Raw genomic sequence first — 26,918 nt, forward strand, 5'->3', positions numbered from 1 at the left:
CCTTTTCTGCTTCTCACCCCACCCCAGCAGCGAGCAGGCTGGGGCTGTACAAGGAGTTGGGAGGGGACACAGCTGGGACAGCTGACCCCAGCTGACCCAAGGGATATCCCAGACCATAAGTCATCATGCTCAGCATGTAAACCTGGGGAAGAAGGAGGAAGAGGGGGGACGTTTGGAGTTATGGCATTTGTCTTCCTGAGTAACAGTTACGCGTGACGCAGCCCTGCTGTCCTGGAGATGGCTGAACACCTGCCTGCCGATGGGAGGTGGTGAAGGAATTCCTTGTTTTGCTTTGCTTGTGCGTGCGGCTTTTGCTTTACCTATTAAACTGTCTTTATCTCAACCCGTGAGTTTTCTCTACTTTTACTCTTCCGATTCTCTCCCCTACCCCACCATGGGAGGAATGAGCGAGTGGCTGTGTGGGGCTTAGTTGCTGGCTGGGGTTAAACCACAACAGTGCAACACCTGAATGGACTGTTCCATGCGGTGCATGTACACTAGCAATGAAACACCCTTTATGTGTCACCATAAAAGTGGCAGAGCCCACAACTTGTGCTGTGAATGCCTCTCGCAGAGAAGCAACAGCAGCTTTTCTGGAAGGAAACAAAGGGGAAACTCCATCTTGCAAACCTGTCTGTGGGAAAGGAGGAGACAGGTAAAACCACAGGCTGAGGACCTAAGGTCTCCCAGCCTGGGCACGTGCTGCTGGGTTGCAGCCCTTCACCTCTACATCCTGACCCTTTGAGAACCTTTATGCTGTGGTGCCTGGCGTGACGGCCACTTCAGGCTTTAACAAAACCAGGCTCTGCTTGTTTACGTTGCCTTTAGTTTAGGAGCTGTGGCAAAAAAGATTATAGTGTCTTGTAAACATCCTGCCACAAGCCCTTCAGCATGACCCTCCAGAAATGATTCCCAGGGAGGCAGAGTCAATCTTGGATTAGGCACTTCTTTGCGCAGAACCACAGGCTCCCACCTTGATCTCCTCCCTGTTTTCTCCTCTCTTGAGTTCCAGAAGCTGCTAAGAAAAAGCAGTTCCTGTACCTAGTGAGTACAGCTTCATACTTTCCACAGTGTGGACTTTATGCCACGACCTGGCTGAAATAAATAGGAGTCCCTCCTCCTCCCTTGCATATCCAAAATGACACCCAGCCTCCTCCAGTTCCTTCTCTTCCTCACTTTGTAACAAACAACTTGAAAGCAGATCCTTTTCCAAATATGCAGACATCATGCCAGAAATAAATGCAGAGCATGACCACTATGCCAACTGCAGGATGCTCAAAAACAGATTTCCTTGAGTATCTAGAGTATACGACACAACACTGAAAATCTGTAGGCAAATTTTTGTATTTAAGTATGACTCTCCTCCCTTACATGGGCCTTTATAGTATCCCATCCTGCTCCTTGAAAGGACTTTGCCCTAGCATTAGTTTGTAAGCAGGAAAACTGTGACTGCTACTGAAAACTGCTCCTGTATAAAAGTGTCTAGTAGTTAAGTGGTAGTTTTATCTGGATTTTTGAGTTCCACTCAGGAAACCAAGATTTGGAAAGAATGAAGAGTGCAAGCATAGGACAAGCATCAAATTGTATCTGAGTGTATGCCACAAAGATGCAGTGCTGAGAAGACAACAGTCTCCAGTCTAGCTTCTTGTCTTCACATCTGTGGGGTTCTGCTGCTGCCAGAAGAAATTGGGATCCTTGTTACTCACTTATTTTTCCCCTCCCCTCTCCCACAAGAGGTTCACAAAATTAAGACTGTTTAAAGGCTTAATAGTCAGGACTGGCAAAGTTGAGATTTGATTAGTAAACCAGAGCAGAGCAGCTTAAGACATTACTAGTGACATTAATGCAATCAGGCATCATTCCCGATGGCATTTTTCCTTTCAGTAGCTTGTAGCTGAGCAGGGTGTTCGAGAACTCTTGATAACACCATTACTTGTGTTTTCAGTGCAGAGATTGATATTTGCTCCGTTGGAGGAAAATCTCCACAACGAAACAGTACAGATCCAGGGAACCATTATTAAAAAAGGCGGGGAGAAGGGAAGGAGGGGATAACACAAGGTTTTAACAGACATTTAGGCATGTGGATAAACACAAGGAGCAGCCAGGTCACTCTGTCAAGGAAACGTATTCAATAGTAAGGCATGTTCATACATGGAGGGGGCTGTTTCCCACAAAAAGAAGAGGAGAAGAAGAAAAGAGAGGAAGCCATAAAAATAAAGTCAACATCTCCACAGAGTAAATGAGGTTCTGTATCTGCATGGCAGAGATAATGATGCTTTCTGCCTCCCAGCCTCTGAGTATCATGCCTGTTTAGAGTCTAAGACTCTAAGGCAATGAACATCTCTCACTAAAAGTGAATGTTATCCCTCCTACACTAGGACCTGGAGCTGAGCTGCAGCCTCTAGACAGTACAGCTAAGAACGGATCATCTTCAGATCATTCCTGTCTTTACATTTGGTTTGAGGCTCAAAAGGCATTATTGAATAGGGGTTGATTAGGCTTTGAAAAATGGAGTGGACTCACACTGGTTTAGATAGTATGACAGGACATCCAGTCTTGGAGAGTCATAAAACAAAGCTTAAAAAAGGGGAAAAAGTTCCTTTCATTAACAGTACTGTGGATAACTGTAAGGATGAAGATGAAACTGTGTTGTATTATGGAGTAGAACAAACAACTGTAAAAGCAGCAGCACAAGCCCATTACTAGAAATTTATTCTTTAAAGAAATGACTCAAATTTCTTAAAATCAACAAAATTCAAATTATATATATTCCCAGATTCAGTGGGTCTGAGCCCAACTCATTTAGCACTCTAAACAAATGTCAGAACAAACTGTAGTCAATAAAAGCCTTCCCACCCCACGTTGTTCAGCTAGCTTCTGAGCAAGCTCAAAGGCAAATACGAACTATTTCAGGACATTTTTGGGGGACAGCCAGGCAAACCCTGCCAGCTGATAGCTTGAAAAGCCAGGGAAGCAGTGTAGAACAAAGGACTCTCTCCCCTCAGCGATATGCTTCTAAGATAGCTCTAGACACCAGAGAGCTTTATAGGAAAACCAGTTCCCTGATGCACATATTTAGCCTTCAACTATTAGTAATGATCTTACATCTTACCTAGCTACCATTTGAAAGGCACCCCAAAATTTCATCTTGCTCTAACTGAAGTTAAATGCCTGCAAACCAAATTTAATTGGTTAGCACAACTATAAATGCCTAGGGCAGTGCTTGAACCAGACATTTGTTACAGGGCTGAACCCCGCTGTTAAATCCAAACATCTGCTGAGCAGCCAGGCCAACACATACAAAGGTGCTCATTAATTACCCTGGGTTAGCTGTGAGTCCACTGATGTGAGTCAAAGCTGGACTATCAACTCTAGTCTGGAAAATCCTCGAAAATTTCACAAGCCATCTTAGCCAAAATTGAAAGTTGTTTAGTCAGATCTTACTTCTATTGTGATGGACAGTAACTTGGGCTTTTTGCTTTTTTTGCTTGGGCTAATATATATTTCATGAGAAACAGGCTTTCTTTGCACAGTTATACATAACCAATTTAGATCAGTCAATTCTGCTCCAGTTGCTTTAAAAGAAGGCCATGAAATGACATAAAACGAAACAGTATTTTTAGCAGTTTCAGCCTTTAACTGTTGTCAGAGTGCAGACAGCTTCTTTGACATCAAGCAGTTCACTGGTGGATTTCTTCTTGATACGTATTTTGGTGTTCACCTTGTGGCTGAAAGCATCTATCACACATAATAACCCAGGCCAAACTCAGGTTTCAGGAAATATCCTACTATGCAGCTCAAATGTAGCTTTCTAAATATCTGTCTCAAGTGACTTAGAATATTACTTTGACTTAAAAATTCAAATGTCTTGGGACTTCCTCTATTACACAAACATTTTCAGAGATATATTCCCTTCATATTTAATATACTAATTCCTATTTCTGTCATATATTTTGTCAAGAGACACAAGAATTAGATATACATACACACACAAAAATACATATTCATATTAATAAAAGCTACTCTTTCTTTTGGATGATTCATATCAAGGGAAGGGCATTCTAGCACAACACTTCATATCTGTCAGCAACACTACTTTTCAGCACCTGACTGCACTTTTGATTCTACTTTTTCACTACCTCTCCTGACTCTGCTTTTCAGAAGAATTCAGGTGACCTGTCAAGTTAAAAGAATTTTTTTTGTTGATGGACAGCAAATGATCCATAACCTTCTTGGGTGTATGCTCTGAATTAAAAAAGCATCAAAACCCTCAAAACTGAATAAGAAGCAAGGTAGCAATGAAGCCTTTGGGACTTCAAGCAAAAGCAATGCATCTACGCAGAGATCAGAGCTGAGCTACTGTCAGAAAACAGCAGCTCTTACCCCTGGTTGTTGAGGTTAATTTTAATTCTCTCCTCCTACCTTATTGAAAATTGCAAGACTTTTTATAGTGATTGTATAGCTGTGTTTAAAACTGTTCAATTAACTGCAGGGATGAGCAGGAGTGAGCCTACTTGTTCTGCTCCCACAGGGCTTCCCCTCCATTTTGTTAGATCTTGGTGCCAATGACAAATGCCTTCACTCTCGCATGAGTCTTTCCAAGTAGATTTACTCTGCTGACCACCCTGCAGCAAGGCACTAGCTTGTAATGCCTTGCTTACACTGGTGATGTCTCCCAGAGAATTTATGTTTGCAAAAACTCTGCTGAATCACTCTCTTTAATAGGGAAACAAGAGTTCAAGAACATTTAAGTTTTGTCTTCAGGGTATCCAACAGATGTTGCTTTCAGTGCCTCTCAGGAGGCACTGGGGTCTTCCTCTTTGCTCAAAGGCATTAGATAATTCTTTGCTTTTTGCCTATTCTTAAAGGAAAGAAGAAAAAGAAATGCAGCTCTTTAAAATTTGCAAGGAGTTATTTTCAGAAGTGTGAGAAACTATTAATCATTTGCTTTACAGGGAGATCCACAGGTCATGGCAGGAGCTACTGTGGGTACAGGAAGAGACTGGCTCAGCCTCTGAGTAACAACAGACTGAAGAACAACTCAAAGTGAAGGGGAGAAAACCTTCCTATTTCCATTTCAAAGAAGAGAAAATTAAGGCAAGCTATCCAAAGTTACACTTTTGTGGAACAGTCAAGGCTTGAGCAGACCACTGAGTTCCAAGTCCACTGCAAACAAGCCCAAACCTCAGAGGCATTAGAAAAAAAAAAATCAAATTATTAATCTGTTTTTTGTCACTTTGCCAGCCCTCTTCCAGTGTTGTGCAAAGCATTTAGTGCTTTGTGTGTCCTTGTTTTGGGGAAGTCAGTTAATTGGGTCTATTTCTAATCTCATTTTAAAGATGTAGGCCATGGCTTGATATAGCTTCTAGGTATTGATCTTTTTTCCTGCGCTAACATGTTTCCCCTCTCCTCAGCGGAGGCATGCATCTATACACCAAGAATGACACATTTGTATAACTAATCACAAATGCACCACATTCCTTTGGTGTCACATCACGACACCGAGCTTCGGTGTCTTTAATCTTTTTATGTAGTCAATTCACCATCACTAACAGCAACTGAATAATTACAAACCTAGATAATATCAATCCTAGATAATACTAGTGCTCAGACACTTTGGCAACTAAGAAGAGGTTGTTTGACTCATCAGGATTGTTACCTTTACAGCCCAGATTGATTGATCCAAAGGATGAAAAAGTTTAAAACAGAAGCCATCCTTTTTGGAGGGTCTCTCGATCAGCTCACAAGAATGGAGCAAGATTGTCCCAACCCACTGTCCGATCTTTGGTGTCTTATAAATCAGCAGCACTCCTGGTTTCAGAACACACCACAGCTTGGTCCAACTCTTCAGAGTCCCACGAATCTGGACGGAAGCAGAGAGAGAACAAAAAGTTGCATTTATGTTGCTCCTTAAAAGAAAAACAGCATTTATTCAGTATTTATACAGTATTTCCATTATGTGTTTCTCCCAAGGCCACACTACGATACGCTACCTTAGGAAAATACACTGCATTATCTGAAGAGTCTTAGGGATCTCATAGCAAAATCCCAGACCTTGTAAATCTGGCCATCAGAATCTAGTCTTCATATTTTTATTACTGGCTTACTGTTAGCAGCTTGCTTCATTTTTTAGGCAGCCAGCAGGGCTGGCCCATGTGAAAGTGATTTGTTAATAATCATGGAGGACACACCAATTAGAACATTGCATAGAAAAATGTTGTAGCTAGTCTAACTTGACTAATAAGTCATTTTAATAGTGTTCTGCAGAACAGAGCTATTAATGGGTTTTGTCAAATACCCCATTTTTAAAAGCACCCTCTCCAGCTGGTTTATTTCTCTGTCAAGCTCAATGCATGCTCTCTTTTGTATAGAATACATTAAATCTGATAGCATATATTAAATATAACATCTTTAAGAATGGGGGAGTTTCTCAGTAAGGTTAGATTTTGCCTAAGGTCTTCTTGTCTTCAATGTACATGGGCCAAACCTCAAGTCTTATGTCAGTGTTCTGGTTTTGTGGCTCAGCATTACTTGCTGCTGAACCAGAAATTTCCAGCCACAGCAAACATGAAACAGGTTATTTTGTATTTAAAAAAATCTCAATATTTATCTGTCATGAACACTAAACACTATGGAAACATTCTGTTGCCAATCTAATTTCTCAAATAAACCATACGCATCTCACTTTTCTGGCCTTTAATACTGACTGTAGAACAGTGTTGGAGGTTTTTCACACAGATCAAATGCAATTGTATTGTTTCACGAGATCCCTGAATTACTTTTTTTTTTTTTAAAGAGCTATGTGTTTGGCTATGTTTGGAAATTAAGTTTTGCCATTATAAAAGGGGCAACCAATTCACCGTTAGTCGAGAAGACTAAATGGCCCCAAACAAGGAGAAAAACAGTGCTCAAAGGTAACATCTCTCAATGTTAATCCAAATTTATTTTGCCACATACAAACTTTCAGGACTTCAATGAGAACCTGTCACAAGTTGAGTCTTTGCACAAGGAGAAATTACAGTTGTCATCAGGTCCAATATGTTTTGTTCTGTGCTGTGACAACATAAAATCCAACTGTCAATAGAACAAGCTGTATCTGCCCTTTTCCAGGCTGTTACTCTGTCTATTCCCTCTTCAGTACAAAACCACATCTATGGGAAGAGGCCACCAGACTCTTTCAGAGCGGAAGAAAGAAACATAATCAGTTCCTTTTGTACTATGCACTTTTTGAGACCTTGTTGCTACTTAAGGACATGGAATAGATGGACTGAGTTAGGTCAAGATGGAAAGTAAATATTCCCCATAACTCCACTTTTACAGCAGTTATTTAAGTACAGCTTTACAGTAACTTCAACTCAAAATTATTCAGTCTTCCTTCATTCAAAAAAGTGTTAGTGCATAAGTCTCAGACACATCAACTACTTCTCACTTGTTTTTTCCTACAGCCTCAGAAGCAATGGTCTGTATTAAATACCTTCAGCCAGTCTGCTGTGATCACTACACTGGGATCCTTTAGCGCACTGAAGAGTTGTTTGGTAGCTCTTTTCTTCTCTTGTCTGTAATTTTTTTTCTGTACCTGGTTGACAACAGAGAAAACATAGCAGCTGTAATCATGGCCTCTTTTGGGGAGGAAAGAACATAATGCATTAAGGACAGCTATGTATAGCACAGCTAGAACTTGACCCAGCACAGGTTCCCCAGAAATGAGCACAAGGAAGAACAAAAACATAACGAGATAGTAGGTATTTTCTTTGTTCCTGAAGTTCCACTAAACATAATCTAATTTGGCTTTTCTTTGGGGGGAATGGAAAGAGGCTGAATACCCCAGTCCTCCCCACCCCTCAAATTAAAGAGATTAAATCTAATTTCATCCAAACCAAATTATTTATACTTTTGGTTTGGTAGACAAGCAAGTATTCAAACAATAATTTGCTCAGATTGCCTAGGCATACCCTTCCAAGAAGACCAATGAAGGATTACAATCCTCTTGAGGTACCTAATGACTCTGGAACATACGAATACAGTAAAATAATTACACTGATTTGTTCTGTTTGCAATATATAATCTGATCCTATATATATAAAGCCTGTAAATGCCTTTGGCCTATAATGATTCCTAGAATAGTCAGAGGCTTCTCTGGGTCTTGGGAAATCACTCAGAGTAGTTCCCAATGGTTTGTTTGGAAGGTACTACTTGTTTTGTAAAAGGAAGTCAGATGATGCTGACTTGGCTGCTTTGCACATACCTTTAGTGTTTCCTTCTTTGTGAATTTGGCTGTGGGAGACACACACTCTTTGTCAGACCCATTGCAAAGCTTATACTCGATCTAAAAAAAAGAGGGAGAGAGGAAATAGGAATGTGTTAACATGAAGAAGTTCAAGTTATGCTCTAATGAAGAGTGGTTTATAACTTCCAGGAATCCATGAAAGAGCTGATTGCAGACTTCAGCAGCAGAACACTAGGCAGGCACAGAAAATGCATATTTGTAGTGCAGTCCAAACTTTCTTTTTATATTCATAGTTGGAAAATTCCCCACCAAATTTTCTTCATATTTCTCCCATGCAGACATTAATCTTGGTAAAATAAAAAAAATTTAAAAAAAAAAGAAACGCCAAACCCCTATTCTTATTCCTAATTTTGAAAACTGCCCATCTCTTTTCAGATCTGAAAGCATTTCAATTACTGGAATAAAAATTATGGGGAAGCTGGTATAGATATTTCAGAACTAGAATTGATATTGGCAATGACTGTTGCGCTGGCTGAAAAGTCCAGAAACATGAGTGGGCAAGAAATGACCTAATCATGTTACAGATAATACAGGAAATCATCATCATCTTGGCCTCGTGAAGCAAGGCAGAAAATACACAGTCACTTCAAATCATGTTTGATAGTGTCAGTGCTGTTTAAATTAATTTTCAGAGGCTACAGACTGATCTCATGATTGTGCTGATGGGCTGAAAAAATGCTTTACTTTTGTTAGACATGGTCACAATATTACTGCTCCCAAATTAATGTACGCTTAAAGAGTATAGCTCTCTGGAGCCCAACTCACAACGAGGACCCTTACTTAGATAGGTACTGTCAGCAAATTGTCCAAAACCTGGGGAGGGTTAGTGGCGTGAGAGTTATGGTACAGTCTGGACTCTCCTACTTTTTATGTGACCTTGGGGAAATTACTTCCTCTCTCTGTACCTCTTTTCCTTCCAACCTTTCAAGTGTCTGATGCATTCAGGCTGTGATCTTTTGGGGTCAGGCACTGTCTCTCCTACTTATGCATGACAGTTTTATAAAAAAGCTCAGCCCTTGGCCACCTTGATTTAATGAGTATGACACAAAAATGAGCTGTACTAAGGAAAAAATGTATCAAATATAGTTCTCCTTTATAAGTTCACTGCTATGATGTGAAACAAACCCACTGGGCTCTCAGACTCTCTCTCCTTTATGTCATGAGTTGATGTAATCGTTTTACAGCGCCTTCAGTTTTGAGAGACCCACTTTCTTTTTCCCTCCCAGTGACACAGAAACCTCTCTGGCTACTATAGCCACAAACCATCCTGAACATTATGCAAGCAGGAAAATATTTAATGACAGACGTATCAGTCCTTTTCACATGACTTGGATAAAACCACACAAATGCATGACCAGATCACAGCAAACAGGCCATCAACTATGCTTTGGAGACTGTGCCAGGAGCAAAAATGGGAAATAAGGGTGCATGCTCAACTGAGCAAAACTCTTTGTGGATGACCAGGACCAGGCTATTCCCATGTGCCACAAGTCGAACCGCCGAGGAAAACGACCGGCCTGGCTGAACGGGGAGCTTCTGCTAGGACTCAAGAAAAAAAGGAGAGTTTATCATCTCTGAAGGAAAGGGCGGGCAACTTGGGAGGAGTACAGGGATCTGGTTAGATCATACAGAGAGAAAATTAGAAAGGCAAAAGCTCAGCTAGAACTAAATCTGGCCACTATCGTACGGGACAACAAAAAATGTTTTTACAAATATGTTAACAGTAAAAAGAATCCCAAGGAGAATATCTATCCTTTAATGGATACAGAAGGGAACATAGCAACCAGTGATGAGGAAAAGGCCGAGGTACTTAATGCCTTCTTTGCCTCAGTCTTTAATAGTGAGTCCAGTTATCCCCAGGGTACTCCACCCCTTGAGCTGGAAAGTAAGGATGAAGAGCACAACATACCCCCCTCTTAATCCAGGAGGAAATAGTTAGGGACCTATTATGCCATCTGGACACTCAGAAATCTATGGGACCTGATGGGATCCATCCAAGAGTACTGAGGGAACTGGCAGAGGTCCTTGCCAAGCCACTCTCCGTAATCTATCAGCGTTCCTGGTCAAGAGTGGAGGTCCCAGAGGACTGGAGGCTTGCCAATGTGACTCCCATTTATAAGAAGGGTCGGAGGGAGGATCCGGGGAACTACGGGCCTGTCAGCCTGACCTCGGTACCAGGGAAGATTATGGAATGGTTTGTCTTGAGAGCACTCACATGGCAAGTCCAGGATAAGAAGGGGATCAGGCCCAGTCAGCATGGGTTTACGAAAGGCAGGTCCTGCTTGACCAACCTGATCTCCTTCTATGACCAGGTGACCCGCCTAGTGGATGAGGGAAAGGCTGTGGATGTTATCTACCTTGACTTCAGCAAGGCCTTTGACACTGTCTCTCATGGCATACTCCTTGAGAAGCTGGCGTCTCGTGGCCTGGATAAGTGTACTCTTCACTGGGCGAAAAACTGGCTGGATGGCCGAGCCCAGAGGGTTGTGGTGAATGGGGTGAAATCCAGTTGGCGGCAGGTCACAAGTGGTGTTCCCCAGGGCTCAGTGTTGGGCCCTGTTCTGTTTAATATCTTCATCAATGATTTGGATGAGGGGATTGAGCGCACCGTCAGCAAGTTTGCAGATGACACCAAGTTGGGAGGCAGGGTTGATCTGCTTGAGGGTAGGGAGGCTCTACAGACAGATCTGGACAGGCTGGATCGATGGGCTGAGGCCAATCGTATGAAGTTCAACAAGGCCAAGTGCCAGGTCCTGCACTTGGGTCACAACGACCCCATGCAGCGCTACAGGCTTGGGGAAGAGTGGCTGGAAAGCTGCCCGGCAGAGAAAGACCTGGGCGTGCTGGTTGACAGCCGGCTGAATATGAGCCAGCAGTGTGCCCAGGTGGCCAAGAAGGCCAACGGCATCCTGGCCTATAACAGAAATAGTGTGGACAGCAGGAGCAGGGAGGTGGTTGTTCCCCTGTACTCGGCACTGGTGAGGCCGCACCTCGAGTCCTGTGTTCAGTTTTGGGCCCCTCACTACAGACAAGACATTGAGGTGCTGGAGCGTGTCCAGAGAAGGGCAACCGAGTTGGTGAGGGGCCTGGAGCACAAGTCTTATGAGGAGCTGCTGAGGGAACTGGGGTTTAGCCTGGAGAAAAGGAGGCTGAGGGGAGACCTTATCGCTCTCTACAACTACCTGAAAGGAGGTTGAAGTGAGGTGGGTGTTGGTCTCTTCTGTCAGGTGGCTGAAGATAGGACGAGAGGAAATGGCCTCAAGTTGAGGCAAGGGAGATTTAAGTTAGATATTAGGAAAAATTTTTTTACTGAGAGGGTTGTCAGACTTTGGAATGGGCTGCCCAGGGAAGTGGTTGAGTCACCATCCCTGGAGTTATTCAAAAAGAGAGTGGATGGGGTACTTCAGGACATGGTTTAGTGGGCATTGCTGATGGTTGGACTCAATGATCTTGAAGGTCTTTTCCAACCTAAATGATTCTATGATTCTATGATGCTATGATTCTATTCTATGATGCAGGATTAGAAATTAGGGGCAGAAGGTGCCATCTGCAACAGAGCCAGGGTCACTGTAGAACCTATTACTTGTTCTCATATACCCTTATAGTAGTCTTTCACTAAAAACAAAGCTACATGTGATACTTAAGAATAAATACAGAAATGAAAACTCTGTGATGGCGCATAAAGACCAATGAAGTCCCTGATCTGACTGTCCAGTTTACAAGTCAACTTGGCATTGGATCCACTCAAAGAAAATGCCAGCTCTTGGACTCCTGCAAACTATTCAATATTTGTCATTTTTCTTTTAATAGAAAGCTAAGCCTGCCTCCTCTCCCTGCAATGCCATCTCTGATGCACATTTTGTGTTTCGGCGCATGGGACTTCACTTTAAAACCACAAGATTTATGGTGGGGACCGCTGCACAGATATGATGTCTGAGCAGAGAACTGTGCCCACAGGGTCTTTGTCACATTTCAAAGGGCAGCAGTAGACATTTGGGAGATATGCTACAAGCTTCTTTATGAGGAAACGTTTCCAAGTGCTTAAATGTCTCTGAGCAAGAATCCTTTGGAATTATTAGGAGATTATGCTTTCATGATTTGAGACGTGTGTCCTCTGAAACTGGTCAGAAGAATTCTCCCCCTTTCTCCCAATTAGCAGGGAGAATGTCCTGTCCTTGAGATACAACTATGAGCCAACTGTTTATTGGTAATTTCACTCCCTCCAGTCCGAGAGATCAGACGCAGAGAGAAACACTGCGTACTATTCCTCATTAGCCAGCGTGAGAAGCAGAAAAAGCACAGATGTCCCCGAGATTCTAGGAAATCCTGCTCAGGTGTCTGCAGATCATCAGGATATAATGAATGTTTTTTGTCTAACTAATTAAAACAAGCTACAGTCACTTGCTGTCTAGACAATTACATCTTATATAAAGAATAAAATTTTGGCCCCTAAGCTCATGTGGCTTGAGGAAATTTACCTGAAGATGAATACAGAAAAGCTTCCAACAACTGCCACAAACCATGCAAACCTGAGCCCTAAACCTGCTGCTCATGGGGAACTGGCATTAACACAGACAGAGGCACTTTCACTGCTCTACCAGCCACACCTGCCTCCTCCTCGGAGTCCCTCTGGGTCATGCTAAAAATGGAGTTAAACAACCACAAGACTTCAACCCTGGGACGTTAACACTGAGAGACATTGATTCTGTCTCTTCAGGAGAGCTGACTCGTAGCTCCGTGACCAAGGACACCGCACGCCCAACGCCAGCCGCTACTGCTATGCGTGTTACAAAGCCACAGCACCCTGTGGGAACATATTTAGCTAACGGTCACAAGAGCATTCCAGACGCCTTTAGAAGGCCTTGAACAGAATAAACAAGAAGACAAAAAAAGAAAGATACCAATTAGAAGAACACAGGTGCGCATTCCACGATTGTCGTGGTTTAACCCCAGCCAGCAACTAAGCACCACGCAGCCGCTCACTCAGTCCCCCCCCACCCAGTGGGATGGGGGAGAAAATCGGGAAAAAGAAGCAAAACCCACGGGTTGAGATAAGAACAGTTTAATAGAACAGAAAAGAAGAAACTAATAATGATAATGATAACACTAATAAAATGACAACAGCAATAATGAAAGGATTGGAATGTACAAATGATGCGCAGTGCAATTGCTCACCACCTGCCGACTGGCACCCCGCTAGTCCCCGAGCGGTGATTCCCCTGCCCCCCACTTCCCAGTTCCTATACTAGATGGGACGTCCCATGGTATGGAATACCCTGTTGGCCACTTTGGGTCAGGTGCCCTGGCTGTGTCCTGTGCTAACTTCTTGTGCCCCTCCAGCATTCTCACTGGCTGGGCATGAGAAGCTGAAAAATCCTTGACATTAGTCTAAACACTACTTAGCAACAACTGAAAACATCAGTGTTATCAACATTCTTCACATACTGAACTCAAAACATAGCACCGTACCAGCTACTAGGAAGACAGTTAACTCTATCCCAGCTGAAACTAGGACAACGATAAAGGGAACTTGGCACGAAGAACCTCAATTCGGCAGTTTATCTTGACCAATTAGACTGAGACAAGTTTCGCATGTTTTAGTATAACCAATTATGTCTTATGTTTATGCGCGTGTACAGCGTTGATATAACCAATCATTAAGTGTAACTAAGCACGTGGACAACACGTGAATAATGTGTGTAACCAACAGTAAAATAGCTAAACGCATGTACAGATGTAACCAATGTATAAAATGATGTCTGATGCTCTAGTAAAGGGTCTTCAACTATGATCATATTGATCTGTCGTTGAGTCCATGATTATGCTCCCGTAGCACCCAACAGTGGATGAAGGGATAATCTCCCCTTAGACCACCATAGCCTTTAGGAGCTCAATAAATACAGTGAAACGTGTCCAAAATCATTACAAACTGGTCTTTCACTTGGTCAAAGCAGCTGGATTAACAGCCTTGGAGGCTGCTGTGATGGGCTCCTGAACCACTGTGCTGCTTCCTTCAGGCACTGCCTCCCCCATGTCTGAGCTCCATCCAGACATGCTGAATTTGCTAACCTTGCTTGTAAAGGGAAACATGGTCACAGGGATGGTGCACACTAAGGCAGGCTTAAGAATGGGTGAGAAAGAAGCAGTAGCATAAGTCCCTCACTGCCTACATAAGAATTTCTAGGCATGGGAAAACAAATATCTGTGCTGCCATGTCCCAAAAACTGTGATGTACCAGCTGTGTGACAGATAGCACAGCTCCCCGAGATGGTTATAAAATGACCAAGCTTTATGAAGAGAGAGAAAATTTTACTAAAACCTAGCCATGGTTTTACTTAGGAGCCATGGACAAGCTTTCAGATGTACCTGACCTGGGACTTCTGGTTTTGGAAACTTGACGCTGTTCCCCAGTTACTTTTTTAACAAGGCAAACTGAGTGCTTCTCCCTGCCAACTTTGCTTCTTGTTGTGCTTATGAGGATGCATCATCACAGATCCCAAATAGCAGTTTGCTTGCAGGTGATTTCCAGGTCTACAGAGTGAAAAGCATTGCATTTCTGGGTTTAAAGTTCCTGCCTTTTCACAGGAAAGGTGGGATCTAAGGCCCCAGGACTGCATACCATAGGCCCCCATGCTGCTGATAGCAACATACGGTTCCTCCAGGTTTAACCTGCTAAGTGACTTGAAGTAATATAATTTCATGCTTTTACATGAATCTGTCTTAATAGATTTGATTGTACCTCGTGGGATATATAAGATTCAGTAAAACCGGGCCATCAGCTCTAAAGATCCCTAACATATAGTAGGACCTTACATTGCTAAGACACATCAAGAGCATTTAATGATGTCCTTCTATTACCCTGCCTTTCTCAGCCTGACAGAAAACTAAGAGAAGCCATTTGTCATCACAGCAAATCTTTCAATGACACTGGGATAATGCTTGTGCAGGATATCAGAATCTGGCCCCCACTCTCTGCAGCAACCTGTGAATGATATTAACGAGAGATGAGACTTTGTACAATGGGAGGGTAGGGAATTGGTGTCCTTTTTAAAATTAAAAAAACCCACTGGAATATTCTAATAAGAAAGCAATAGGTATGTTTTCCATATACTGGTTCTCATAATTATATGGAGAGAAGACTGTTAATCTGCCAAAAACTTTTACCAGGGCATGCAGCAGCACTTGCAGGGGTAAGAAACTGTTGTGCCTCTCTATCTGTAACCAGATCTGTTCTTTCCAGGACTGAGTGATGACCTTGCCGGCTGACAACAGGCTTTACTGTACTCAGAGACATGCTTTTTATCCCAGTTAAGTTTCTGTTCACTTCCATCTCAGTCATGAAGCTCTGGAGCTCCACTGCTGATTGTTAGCAGTTATCACAATACCCTTACACTTTTGCTAGGCTTAGTAAAAGAGCAGACAGAGTCCTCACAATGGTGCTATTCTGATCCAGTGTCTTTTTGGTGACTACATTTCCAAGAGGAACCAAATCATTTCACAGAGAAACAGGCCATGATGGACTGTGGTGTGGAGGATGCCAGCCCATCAGCACACTGTGCCTTGGATAACAGCAGGAGGAATATCCTGTTGTTTAGCGCAAGCAATCATTGCTGCACAGGATGAACACAAAAAATGTGTAATGAGAGACAAAAGGACAGAATTATTCCAAATCAGAAACATTTAAATAAAGCCATTCTCAAGCTGCGGTCTGCACATGAACAGCAGTGACAGCTTATAAGTCGCTCTTTTTTCTTCTTTGCATCCAAGTGAGAGAAAGACAAAATCAGATGGGAATTTGAAGGCAGAACAAAAGTAGCTGGGGTCATAAGTTACGTTTCACAAAAGCAAAAATAGTCATCACATGGGAGACATCCTTGCTCACATGTAATTTCTCCAGTATCTTTTCCACATATAATTGCTACAGATCTGTATTACTGCAGAAATAAAATAAATTAAACAGAAGTTCCTGAAGTAGTATAAACATGGAAAAGCTGGGTTTAACATTAGAAGTGAAGAGCTTCTTGTTACTGATGTGAATATTCACAGATATCTCAACCACATTTAAGCAATTTTGTTTTCAGTTTAGTATAAACAGTTCTTTTTAAAAATGTCTTTATTTTGTTGTGAATTAACAGCTCATCCAAAGCACAGTAGTCAGTGAAATGGTTCTTACTGACAAACAAGCTTTGCATTAGGAAAGTTTACCCTTCAATTAATGTGCTGCTTTACAGCAAGTTGAATAATCTTCACCTAAACCTTTCTAGTTTGCAAAAAGAAAAAAAAAAAAAATCAAAAATCCCTCTCATTTCAACAAAGTTACAAAGACACAGCAACTGTGTTTATAACACTGAAACAGCACAATGATTAGCACAAATTGAAAAGCCTGTACAAATAAATAGCTGACATGACAGCAATATCTGGGGAAAATCATTGGTGAAATTCAGCTATCCAAGCAACTCCACATATCAAGCTATACTACTGTTTAGTGGAATGCTTTGCTCCATTGCGTCAGATTATAGTAATTAAAGTCACAGACCTCATGGGATTTCTATTTGATCATTTAAATGTGCCTTCTGTGGGAAGAACATTCTCCACGTTAAGAATATTTAAAGAACATTTTAGGTGAGATGGGAAGTTGCACACTGAGAAAGACGCTGTTTCACATGATTGATACAGTTGTAGTGCTAAGCAGAAATCTGAAGCAAAGCTTTGCTTTCTCCTCTAGCTATAGGCACAGCTTTTGTTCCTAGCCTGAATTCAAACAAATGAATAAAGTGAGCAATGAAAAACAATTGGACTTTCAGCTTAAAATATGCTTTGCTAAATTGTTTAATAAATAATTTCAATTTTAGCAGCTCCATTTACCCTCACTTCCCCTACCAGAAACACTAGAGTAAGGAATTATGATCACCAGTGACTCAAGGTGACATGATAGGAGTGCTGTGGCTTACCCAAAGTTAACAACTTTGAAAATTCATTTCTGTAAGCGAACAGTTACTACTGTCTACATTCCCCTCTGTGAGGCACCTGGGAGTTTCAGGGCTTGCATGCACCTACACAAATTAGGGATGCTCCATCTTTCCTGCCTGAGTGCAAAATCCCACTCCTCTTCTATGTGATTTTCCCAGGATACTCCAGGCTACATATCTGCTCACTTGAAATCAGCTGCAAAGCCCTCTGTAGACAACAGTGATTACCCTAAAAAACTGCACACGGAATTGAAGAAGCAGGGTGTACCAGAGCCGGGGCACAGGAACTGAGTGTAAGTCTTGATAGAGACAACTAGCTCCAAAATAATTCCATCCACAACATTGACAGCATAAAGTACAGTAATGAAAAGCCAGCAAGGGTCCAGTGAAGCATACCATCACCTGGAAGGGCCAGGTTCTCCTATAAAACTGCGCTTAGCACGCACAGGGGAACTTTTGCTCCTGAGCCTCTATGAGGTGATTCCTCCAACATCTGGATCTCTCTGACAACCAATTCCTCAGTTTGCTAGCTAAAGCAGAACAGAAGGAAAGGTACCCTCGTAGGTTGCCAGAGTTGTGAATGATCTTTTATGATCTTCCCAAATGTAACCATGGCTGGAATTAAGTCAGAGGTTAAGAACGTGATTCATGGATCTAGAAGGATAAGTTTGAGACAGCATTGGAGTTGTAGCTTATATCTCAAGTGATTGGTATGAGCTGTTTCAAACTACTTTACAGCTAAAATAAATTTCTAGCAGCCACTTAGATTCATATTTCAGATTACAAATCACACAACAAAGAATTGAACAATTCAAGCATGTGGAAAAACTCATTCACGATGAAGAAAGCAATCTAAGCTTTGCCCTCTCATATGTCATATAACTGTGCACGCAACAGCCACACTCCTACAATGTGATAATTTTAGAGTTCATTGTGGCATTAGTAGGGGACTGAAAAGAGTGAAGTGCCACTGAGTGCCAGCTTCAAGATTTTTCTGACTATCCCTTAAAATACACTTCAATTCTTTGTGGTCTCTGCATGCATAAAGAGACCCCAGCTGCTCTCCAGCCAGTAGAATAAATAGGTAAGCATAGGAAGGGAAGAAAGGGAAAATGCAACACTGCATACTGCAATAAAAGGTGCCTTAAAGGATGGTAACAGTGTCAAATGAGGCACAAAATGAGAGAAAGGCATCTCCTGTCACTATCAGGCCTGTGCTGACTGTACTACCCGGCTGCAGAGACAAGCTTGAGGCTTAGAGACAGTTTTATGATACTTTCACACCCCACTATAAGCACTGGTCCCAGAAAACAAGGCTAAAGGGCTCTAAGAAAGAGAGAAACTAACATGAGAAACAATCTGAAATAGATAAGCTATTTTTTTTTCCCCTTGAAAAAGAAGATGAAAGAGACTCCACTTAAAAAATGAAACAGGAGAAAATATGCTGCAGGAAAGTTAGCAATGCAATATGTAGCTGAATCGTGCCTTAAATTTGTTTTAATAAAATTTGGGGTGAGAAGTCACAACTGAAATCAGAAATGTATATTGCTAAGAACTGCACAAACACACTGTGTTGCAGCACATGTTCCAGCATCAAATATTTTACTGCCTGTACAGATACAGATTGGAATGTGTTCACACCTCAGACATAGACTAGTAGTCCACCTACGAGCATAGGGTAGTGTGGTTGCAGTTAAACAGCTTCACAGCTCACGAGTTCACAGATGTTTAGAGGGGTTTTATGAGATATTCTGCTTGGTGTCTGCTAACCTGGGAAACCTGCAGCCTGCTCCATCATGCAGTGTGGATATGGCCTGAGTGAACAAAATGTAGAACTGTTTCCATCTCACTGATGAAGATGTGAAACAGAAATGCAGTTAATCTGCCTGGGGAAATGCAGGGACTCCAAGTCAGAGCTGGGAATTCAAGGCCCCCCAAGCCCCAGTCCAGGGACTGAATCACTCGACTAGCTTTCCTTTCCTTCTCATTACTGGGTGAAAAGAGTCAGTGTGGTGTGGTACATCAAAATAGTGCTGCTGAAGGAACACTGATTTCCAACCAGGTTTGTTATATCTACTGTGCCAAAAGAAGGGTAAGTATTCATGGCATGGATCTGTAACCTAGAACATTTACTTCTGAATCCATTAATTAAACCTGTACACCCTACAGTTTGGTTTCTAAAAATTGCTTCCCCCCTGCTATCAGGAGTCTAAACATGACCCAATTAGCACACACTCTTTCCTTTGGTTCAAGTAGGTGGAATCACTATTTATTTTTAAACGGAAATACTGTGACACATCCCTACTTACAGTTCTGGACACCTGACAGTGCAGTTTCATTTTATAGCCTTAGACCTGAGTGGACGTGAAAAATGAAATAATAAGCAAACTGACTACCAGTTTGCCTAAATTTTTAAGGTACAAGACATTTCACAATAGAGACTCCCTACTGCCACTGCCACTGCAAAGCAAGACAGAAGAAAAGTTACGTGGCTGGAGAAGAACAAGGTAGTGTACAACACAGCAAGGTGAAGCAGAATGAAGTGAGAATGACAGGCGCTACAGCACAGGTCCAGTGAGGTAGAAAGTTGCTGAATCAAACATTATGTGTCTCAGCGGAACATTCAGGCAGGAAAGAAAAACCTAGCTCTGCCCCATTCAGTAGCCAAAGCAATTGCCTGCAACACTGAAGATGAGTAGGCAAGTTGAAGTTTGGTGTTTTGGGGTCCTCATATGTGCTTTTAGTCCACTGGTGTTTCAGAGCAAATTTGCCTACTGTAAAAGCAAAGTCTTGGGTTGCCCAGGTTCAGACCCCCATTTGTTCTGAAGCACAAATCTGATGCAGTTGTTTTGTGCTGTGCATTTTCTCTTATCTCTCCTTAACAACTGCTCTTGACACCGTCAAGGAGAGACTCACCAACACCTCCCAGGTGCACATGGCAGAAATGTAGGTGGGCACCCAAATCTTCCAAGGGTGCTTTACCTTTCCAAAACACACCTGTAGGAGACTAAATAGCAAGGCAGGCCCTGAGGCTGGGAAAACACAGCTGAGGCATGCTCTCATCCAGATACCTCTCATAAATACATTCCTACTCTTGCGTTCATCCTGCATCTCAGAAATCAAACTCCCTTTTGGACAGCATTTCAGTGCTCTGAGTTGTCCTGTCCAGAAAAAGTCCTCCTTCTTTACCTTCCCAAGTCATTGGGAATTTAACACTACTCCTTGTAAGGCGTGCAAAACATCTGATAAAGCCCTGGATGCAGTTACCTGGTTCTTGGGCTTCTCTGCTGCCAGGAGAAGTGGGAGGCTGGGTTTCTCTGAGGAACCTGCCTGAAAAAGCAAAACCAAGGTCGGTTTGCAGCTTGCCAGGTTCCAGCAATAGCAGAGGACATGTACATGAGCCCTTGTTGCATAGTCCTAAAGCTCCTCTCATCGCCACCTTCTTGTGCTGACCTCTGCCAGGACATCCTGGCAGAACAACCTGCAAGCTCCAGGCAAGCACAGCCAAATGTATTTGAAGATGCAGAGCCTACTTTCATGTATTTTAAAAAAATCACTTGTCTGTAGCTGCTTCCTTCATTTTATATTTTCATTTCAGTTGGTGTCATTTGCATTTTATAGCTTCATAGTTGAATAAATTTAGTTAAAAATTTATTAACAGGCCTTGCTTCTATTTCTAGTTACCCTCCAGAAACATGCTACAGAGCCACAGCCAAAAAAGCCCATACATAAATCTCAAAGCCAGATCTAATTTATAAGGTTGATTCCATCTCTACAGGAAATCAAACCCAGGCACTCAGGAACTGTAGATGTAGAGCCAGGTTTTGAACACCCAGATCCAGAGCCTTTAGATCCAGTTTCACCTCTCCATAACAGGCTAGATGGAAATGTTGTGTTCAGGAAGTGGGTAAGGCCATGTTGGACCACGGTCACGACTGAAGGTACTGTGGCTGTGGGTAATGCCACGCTGGAGCAAGTTTATCTCTGAAGGCATTGTGCCCCATGGTTAAGGCCACGCTGGAGCAGGTGCACCTCAAAGTGACTGTACCTGTAGATAAGTCTATGCTGCAGCAGGTACACCCCTGGAGAGGCTGTGGCTCATAGGTAAGGCTCCACATGGAGCAGGTATACCCCTAAGGGACCACAGTCAGTGGATAAGTCTAAGCTGGAGGAGGGGCAAGGGGAGGAGTTCATTGCAATGTTAAACCCAATGGTCTGGTCCAAAGGGACCAGGGGTGGAGACTGTAAAGGAAATACCTTGAAATTGTTGTAACCCATGATTTGAGTTGCATGTTATAGTAATTACTATAGCAGGAGCCACCAGAATCAGTGGAGGACAAGTCTTACAAGAAGCAGTACAAGTGCAGCAGCGACCCACCCTGAGCTGGCTTTGATGCACAGTAACTCCATGTAACACACCACCTCTCCTGTCCTGAGTGACCACCATAACAGATGGAGCCCAAAGTCATGGACTAAATGAACTCAATGGACATTTTGTGGACATTTGTGGACATTTATGGACAATTTACAGGGGTGCTCCATAGACTAAGGGAATGATATCTGTGTATTATACCAAAGGATGGGAAGGGTGGTAGGGGTTAATGATGATGTATTGGATAGTGTGGAACCTGAGCATGATGTAGATGGTATGGAATAAGGGGTGGAAAATATGCTGATTTTGGCAGGGGTACAATAAATTTTCTTCATAGTAGCTGGTATGGGGCTGTGCTTTGGATTTGTGCTGGAAACAGTGTGGATAACACAGGGATGTTTTCGTTATTGCTGAGCAGGGCTTACACAGAGCCAAGGCCTTTTCTGCTTCCCATACCATCCCACCAGTGAGCAGGCTGGGGCTGTACAAGGAGTTGGGAGGGGACACAGCTGGGACAGCTGACCCCAACTGACCCAAGGGATATCCCAGACCATAAGTCATCATGCTCAGTATATAAAGCTGGGGGAAGAAGGAAGGGGCAGACGTTCAGAGTTACGGCATTTGTCTTCTTCCCAAGTCACTGTTATGTGTGATGAAGCCCTGCTTTCCTGGAGATGGCTGAACACCTGCCTGCCGATGGGACGTGGTGACCAAATTCCTTGTTTTGCTTTGCTCATGTGCGCAGCTTTTGCTTTACCTATTAAACCGTCTTTATCTCAACCCATGAGTTTTCTCACTTTGACTCTTCCGATTCTCTCCCCTATCCCACCAGGGGGGACTGAGTGAGCGGCTGTGTGGGTCTTAGTTGCTGGCTGGGGTTAAACCACGACAGTTGGTTAGTTTGCGTTACTCTCCTGTTACACCAATCCCCAGAGCTCTCTCCCAGGATCTCGACTCACAGTTTCGGATGCTAGGCACTACACTAAACATTACAGCTTTCTCTTCCAAAACAATTAAGGTTGCTGATCAGGAACAGCAGGAGACACCTCTGCTGACAAAATCAACCTTTCAACCATAATTATTCATATCTAATTACACTGCCAAACGAGGCCCAAATTAACAGGGTTCTTCTGCGGTAGGTGCTATCAAGTCAGAGGAAAGTGTGGGCTTCTCTGTCATCCCAACCATGCAAAAACACTCATTTTCTTTCTCTCAAAACATACACACACAGTTCCTGCAGGAACAGAGGGAGAGGCTTTCTCAATGACTTTAAAAAAAAGAGAGTAAGAATGATAAATAACAGCCTGAGAAGAAATGAAAGCAAGACTAGGGATGGATCCCTATCCCACAGTACCTTACTAATGGAGTTTGGAGTCTGTGGTGTCTCATCCTTCAGTGCCGACGGGCTGTTTCCTTCCACGTCTTTTCCTGCAACAAATAAATGTGTTTCAGAAACAGAGAAATCCTGTGCAAAACTATGGCTACTCATGGCCTTAGAAGAGCTACTGCTAACAGCAAGCAAGAGAAGCTGTCATGAGCAGGAGCAGGCACACCAGGATCACAGAGAGGGATCTTGCAGAGCTTGAAATAGCCTGGATCCACATGCTTGGGCTATGCAACAAGTACAGCTTAAAAGTTAGGTCTCAAAACACCATGGTAAACCAACATGATGGTTGCAAAGTCCAGCATATGAAGGCTGGAAAAAAACCAGAAATAAGATTACTTATGCATCCTTAATCAGCTCTCTTCTGTGTCTGCATTATGATGCAGTCTTTAATTACATTACCACAGTCTGTTCTTTTCTTACATGCCCCATGCCTCATTCAATGCAAATAATAAATGGAATTCAGTTAATAAGCAGCTATTCAATACATTATCCTCCTTGGTCAGTATCTGGCAACTGTACACAGATGCACTTGATAGTATACTTTGTTTGACAAATAATAAGCATGATCATAAAACATTACAGGAGACAGAACACCATCTAGACATAATTAGTAAAACAAAATTTAAAAAAACCTGCAGAAGATCAATGTCTTCTGACCAAATTATTTGTTAAAATAAGAAACATTTTCAATTAGCAAGTAGTATTTATTGTCACTATGGTATTTTACAATCATTTAGACCTATACTTCCACTACCCAAATATACTAAACTTGCAGTACATTATACACATTAGATAGTAGTATGAGTGTGTGTAGTCCTAGTCCAAGCAATAAAATGTAATGACAAATGCTGGGTTTTGCCAAGTGTAATCATGTCCTTACAGTAAAAGAAAGCATAGAGCTTCCATTAAAAAAAGCCAAAAAATAGTTTCTGATGAGACTAGCTTTTAGTGCCAAGACAGTCATTGTTATCCAATTGCAATGTAGTTTTTTTCTCAAAATTGTTAGCAGTCAGAGCTTCAGAATACTGGACGCAGTAAAGACCCACTGAAACAGTGAAATATAATCCATTTGTAGCACACTGCAAACATGGGAACTGTTAAAAATGTTTTTAAACATTGTGTGGGCCAGTCTTGGAAACACGACCAAATCTAAAACCAGCAAGGAAAATCCTGATTCTCCTGAAGTCAGCAGAAGTTGTCACAGATGTGTCAGAAAACATAATGTCCCCTGGAGTTTTCAGAGCAGCCATTTAAGAAGCCAAGCACCATTAGAAAAGCCAGCCACGGAAGCTTATTAAAAAATAAATATCCTCCTGGCCACGTTCTGCACTTCCATTACGGGACATGTGAGAGAACAAGCACGTCCCATTATAACCAGAACTGCAACTATGCTACAGAGTTTTTCACTGGTAAAGAGACAGGACAAAAACCATGCCCTTTTTACAGGTATCAGCAGGCAGTTTATGGTATCAACTCTTAAATTTAAGAAAAGGTTTCGTGGGACAACTGTTCCTAGAAGGTGTTCAACTTTCCACATGGTGACTAAGGGTGGTGGGGGTTTCAGATGTGTTTCTCACCCCGTGGCATAGTGCTGCACTGTGCCACGTGCACGCAGCCGTGCTGACACAGAAAGCAAACACTTCCAAGCCTGGGAGAAGAGGGACAGCACGTGCATTGCTCGTGTGGGGAACTGAAGCAGAGGAAGGACCTACGCAGTCACACAGGAAGGTGGTGCAACAACAGGGAACCTATATCTTAACCTAGTTTCTTAACTGTCACTCCTCCCCTTGAAACACTGAGCCCTAAATAACGCATACAGAAACCTAATGTCCAGGGGCAGGAGAAAATCCCGAGTGGCCGGATATTTGACAGTCCCCTTGTGCTACCAGGACAACTGGGATGGCCATAAGCACTGCTGTGCATGGGTTAGAATCTGTTACCTCCATGCTTTTTATTTCTCTGATAGTGCTTTCCTCTCTATAGCCCCACTCTCCCCGACAGAGGCAGAGGAGGTTGGAATAACCTCACAAAGCCATGTAGCTGCTGCACTTGTTTCCCATTAAGAGTTTTTTCAGCATATATATGGGAAAATAACATATGGTCTAAAAGTTCAAGTAAAGTTAATGGGAATCAGCTGCTGCCTGCTCCGAGGGAATGGTGTCTATTAGCATAACAGAATTCACATCCATTCTTTATTACGCCTCATTCCTTAAAGAAAGCTTAACTCCAAGCTGGTATCCATACCAAAAACCTGGACATGAGAGATTTCTGCCTTCTCTCAGTAATACAGTTAACAGGGTTTGCACCTGAATAATGAAATTTTCACTGTTCCTGAGGTTCTGGACCATCCTGCTCACAGAGCATTATGAAAAATGGAAACATGCAACGGTTCACTCTTACCATATCATTTACAAGGATTCGTAAGATATGTTTATGGAGCAGCATATACTGGTTTCTTACACCAAACTTGTTAAGCCTATTGCCACTTGTGAGGGAAAGGCTGTTTTTCGGAGGAGAGCTATCTTTGCTGTCTGTCTCAAGCAGACTTGCTGCAGCCATGTGGAAGGAGAGAGCCAGCCCTTGTTTGGAAAGCAAACTTCATTGCAATGATGTGCAAGTTTCTCAAAAACCTGCACACATAGTTAAGTGCACAGAAAGCCCAAAAGCAAGAGTCCTACCAAGAGCACAACAGACATAGCCACCTCAAGAAAATAAATAGGAAACCAGCTACAGGTTGTTGGTGGTTAAAACATGAAAGATGCTAAATATTAACTGGCTATAGAAGCTGAAGTTCTTATCTCCCTGATCAAGAAAACATAATGCCCACAACATAAATAGAGCTGAATCTCTTCTGACCTGAAGTGCTGGCTGCTAGCAGGGCATGCAAAGAAGGGTCCTCTACAAAGTAACCCAAAAGTTTTGCACCAAATAACGAAAAAGATTTTGGGAAGGGAATCAGCCGTGCTTATGCAAACAGCCTTCATCACATTGTGAAGAAAACTGCCAACACTCCAGTCTTGGCAGTTACAGAGTAGAATTACTGATACCTTCTTCTATCCCATTACTGTCATGCACAGGAAAAATAAATATTTAGTTCCTTTCCAGAACAGCAACTATTCCTTTTCTTTGGTTTTCTGCTGGGCATCAATCCTACAGGTGTACTTGCCTTTCCCCTTTATAAAGAATGATGCAGCAAGCATGACTGATCAATGGTAACGGGAAGCACAATTACTGGCTTATTGAGGAATTCCTCCACATTTGAGGATTAGCTCCACATAGCATGAACTATTATTTTATAGGCTTTCTGATAAAGTATCCGGGTAACTACAAGAGGAAATACAGGCTCTGATGTGTGGCAAAACTATCACGAATAAAACCCGTTACTGCTGTAAACATCAGCCACATGGCCCAATGTGTACACCAGACTGAAATTTAGCTCCATGTATCTATCACAGTAAAATTCCCGTATTCATGAAAGTGTACCTCCTAGGATGCAGACAAGCTAATCTAAATTTTTATTTAAAGACACTGTGTGATCTCGCAGCCTAGTCAAAAAGAGAGATTCTCTAAAAGTTCTTTTAGCTACTCCCCCAATAAATTTCCTACCCTCTGAAAGGGAAAATAGAGAAGGATCCTCTCTCCTTATTGCTAAGTGAAAGACAGACATGGGCAAGGAACATGAATTCATGTCTCTCTAGTTTGTGAAATTCCTATAAAAAGAAAATGTCTTCCTCAAATTTCTTTTAGTTACCAGAATCATTAGCATTTTTGTATGCAAGCAAGAGGCAAAAAGTCCAAAGTGTTATTTCAGATAGTGCCCTCTGCATTTCCCATATGGTTCCTTTCAAAAAAAATCCTCTCGCTGAACTGAATCTTCATAGCATAGCTTGCCTGAGGTGTAAA

The 26,918-nt window shown here is 42.4% G+C and overlaps 1 protein-coding gene across 7 annotated transcripts in view; it reads right to left on the reverse strand.

Moving 5' to 3' along the window:
• The window catches only part of OSBPL5 (oxysterol binding protein like 5), a 186,903-nt gene that overhangs the window by 38,950 nt on the left and 121,035 nt on the right, over positions 1-26,918 (reverse strand). For 6 of the 7 annotated variants that reach the window (XM_030038987.2, XM_030038985.2, XM_030038988.2 and 3 more), the window contains 5 exons: positions 22,983-23,056; positions 20,524-20,586; positions 8,246-8,326; positions 7,475-7,576; positions 5,660-5,863 (listed from right to left, as the gene is read on the reverse strand). In XM_030038987.2, the coding sequence (XP_029894847.1) occupies positions 5,660-5,863; positions 7,475-7,576; positions 8,246-8,326; positions 20,524-20,586; positions 22,983-23,056 (524 nt within the window). The remainder of the gene's footprint in view (positions 1-5,659; positions 5,864-7,474; positions 7,577-8,245; positions 8,327-20,523; positions 20,587-22,982; positions 23,057-26,918) is intronic. The other variant, XM_030038986.2, reaches the window with a different exon arrangement.

This window comes from Aquila chrysaetos, chromosome 16 (genome assembly GCF_900496995.4).
Source record: "Aquila chrysaetos chrysaetos chromosome 16, bAquChr1.4, whole genome shotgun sequence".
Taxonomy (NCBI): Eukaryota; Metazoa; Chordata; class Aves; order Accipitriformes; family Accipitridae; genus Aquila; species Aquila chrysaetos.